The following is a 1,882-nucleotide window of genomic DNA, read 5'->3' as shown; positions in this document are numbered from 1 at the left end:
TTATCTTCCTTGAGCAGAACAATTAGAGAAAAGAGACAAATAGAACCCTCTGTAAATTGTTTAAAAGCTTGTCCTTGGTCACTCGATATCAAAGGAAATGCTTTCTGGATAAAGATGAAGCAGATTCTTAAGACTCATGAATGCAGTTAACATCGTGACAGCAGCCATTAACTAAAAATTGACCTTAGAAACTAAGACAATTTGGAAAATACTGTTGCAGAAACCACATGATAGTGAGAAGAACACTGCTTGTGTCCCTCACCTGAGTCAAACCATCAGTGTCCAGTGTAGCCCAAACAAGGACCAGAGTCACATGACCAGCAGCGGACAAATGTTCATCACAAAGGAGACATCATTGATTGGTGAGTTCAAAATCAAGGTCCAAAATAGTCACAATGGCCTCTCTTTGTCTTCTCTGCACTGGGATCAGCTTTCCTGCCACAGCCCCTCACCCCCTGAAAATGTTTGCCTGCCCCAAGCTTGTCTCCACCCCTTCCCTTCTCAACAGTGCCTCTCAGCTACTGAGCCATCGTCCATTGTCTGCAGTGGTGCTGAAACAACCAGAGACACTGGCAGATGAAAACTTCAGCTGCTTGAGAGCCCCATGTTCCTTAATTTCAATTATCCCTAGTCACAGCTTCCAAACCTGGACCATCTCAAGGGATAGAGGCTCAGCAGCCAAGTTTCTTGGGGCTGGGGCTGCCACAGTTGGAGTGGCTGGCTCTGGAGCTGTGTTAGGGAGCCTCATCACTGGTTGTGGCAGGAATCCTTCTCTGAAGCAGCTGTTTTTCTCTTGTGACATTGTGGACTTCGCTCTCTCAAAGGCCATGGGCCTCTTTTGCCTGATGGTGGCCTTTCCAATCCTTGTCGCCATGTGAAGGAGCGTCCCACCTCCCACAGTTTATTGGTTTTCTCCCCTCTCTGTCTCCTCTACCCTATATATTCTTTTCCCTGTATCTTCCCAGGCACCCTGGGAAAAGTATTGGCTCAGGGCTTTACTGAAAGAAGATAAATAAACACTGTATTAATGAGAAAGGAAAACCTTTTAAAAGTCACAATGTGCAGGAATGGTGATTTTGTTAATTATAACCTAACTTGGGAGTGCCTGGAAGGCATTATGCTGAGTGAACTAACTCGGTCCCACAAGGACAAATACTGTATAAAACCCTTGTAGAATAAGTAAAAGTAACCAAGAGGGTAGGGGAGAGTGGAAGCAGAGGGATGAGAATGTGCAAGGGAAGGGGGAGCTTATTCATGGGGTTGTACAATGTAATGGGGAGGGCGAGGGAAACTGGAAGAACAGTTCTGAAAAACAATATACTAGAATTTTGTAGATGAACTAGTATAATAAAAAAATTGTTTAAAGCAAAAATAATTTTAAAAATAATTAAAACTTTTCAACCTTAAAAAAAAATGGAACTAGCCCTCCTATCAAGCAGAAGCGAAACTTCCTCAGATACTGGTAACTCAACCTAGGTATGGAAAGTGGACAGGACCATTTGATGTGAAAAACTATGAAAACTCAGAAGATGTCCATTATGTCCTACTACAGGACATCTGCTCTGGATATTTAAGAATGGGTCATTTTAGGAATAGGTAGGCAATATATTCAAAGTAGAAGATTCAATTGTAGCAATTAATAAAAATAACATCCCCCCCAAAAAAAGTCACAATGGCCAACAGTCTGAAGAAGGACATCATGCATGGAAGGGTGGGGGGGCAGCGCAGGATGTACTGGGTGGAATGGATTAACACAGTAACTGGGGTAAAGGAGGAAGGTGTTTAGAGGACAAAAATTAACTCAATGTAGGGCAGGCTTGAGAGCTATTATACATAGAGTTGCTATGAGTAACACGTAACAAGAAGACCAAAGATATCACAA

At 42.7% G+C, this 1,882-nt stretch overlaps 1 protein-coding gene across 1 annotated transcript; it reads left to right on the top strand.

Moving 5' to 3' along the window:
* Positions 1-410: 410 nt before the first annotated feature.
* LOC102860482 (ATP synthase F(0) complex subunit C2, mitochondrial-like) lies at positions 411-878 on the top strand. Its single transcript, XM_006886760.1, has one exon. The coding sequence runs from the start codon at positions 462-464 to the stop codon at positions 876-878; it is 417 nt and encodes a 138-aa protein (XP_006886822.1). The 5' UTR covers positions 411-461.
* The last annotated feature ends 1,004 nt before the right edge of the window (positions 879-1,882 follow it).

This window comes from Elephantulus edwardii, unplaced genomic scaffold (assembly GCF_000299155.1).
Source record: "Elephantulus edwardii isolate Elephantulus edwardi_28Jun2011 unplaced genomic scaffold, EleEdw1.0 scaffold00051, whole genome shotgun sequence".
Classification (NCBI taxonomy): Eukaryota; Metazoa; Chordata; class Mammalia; order Macroscelidea; family Macroscelididae; genus Elephantulus; species Elephantulus edwardii.
This window is presented reverse-complemented; position numbering and strand designations above follow the sequence as displayed.

What these genes read in the sequence shown, in the direction of transcription:
- LOC102860482 (XM_006886760.1), top strand. Translation starts at nt 462, where the DNA reads ATGTTTGCCTGCCCCAAGCTTGTCTCCACCCCTTCCCTTCTCAACAGT.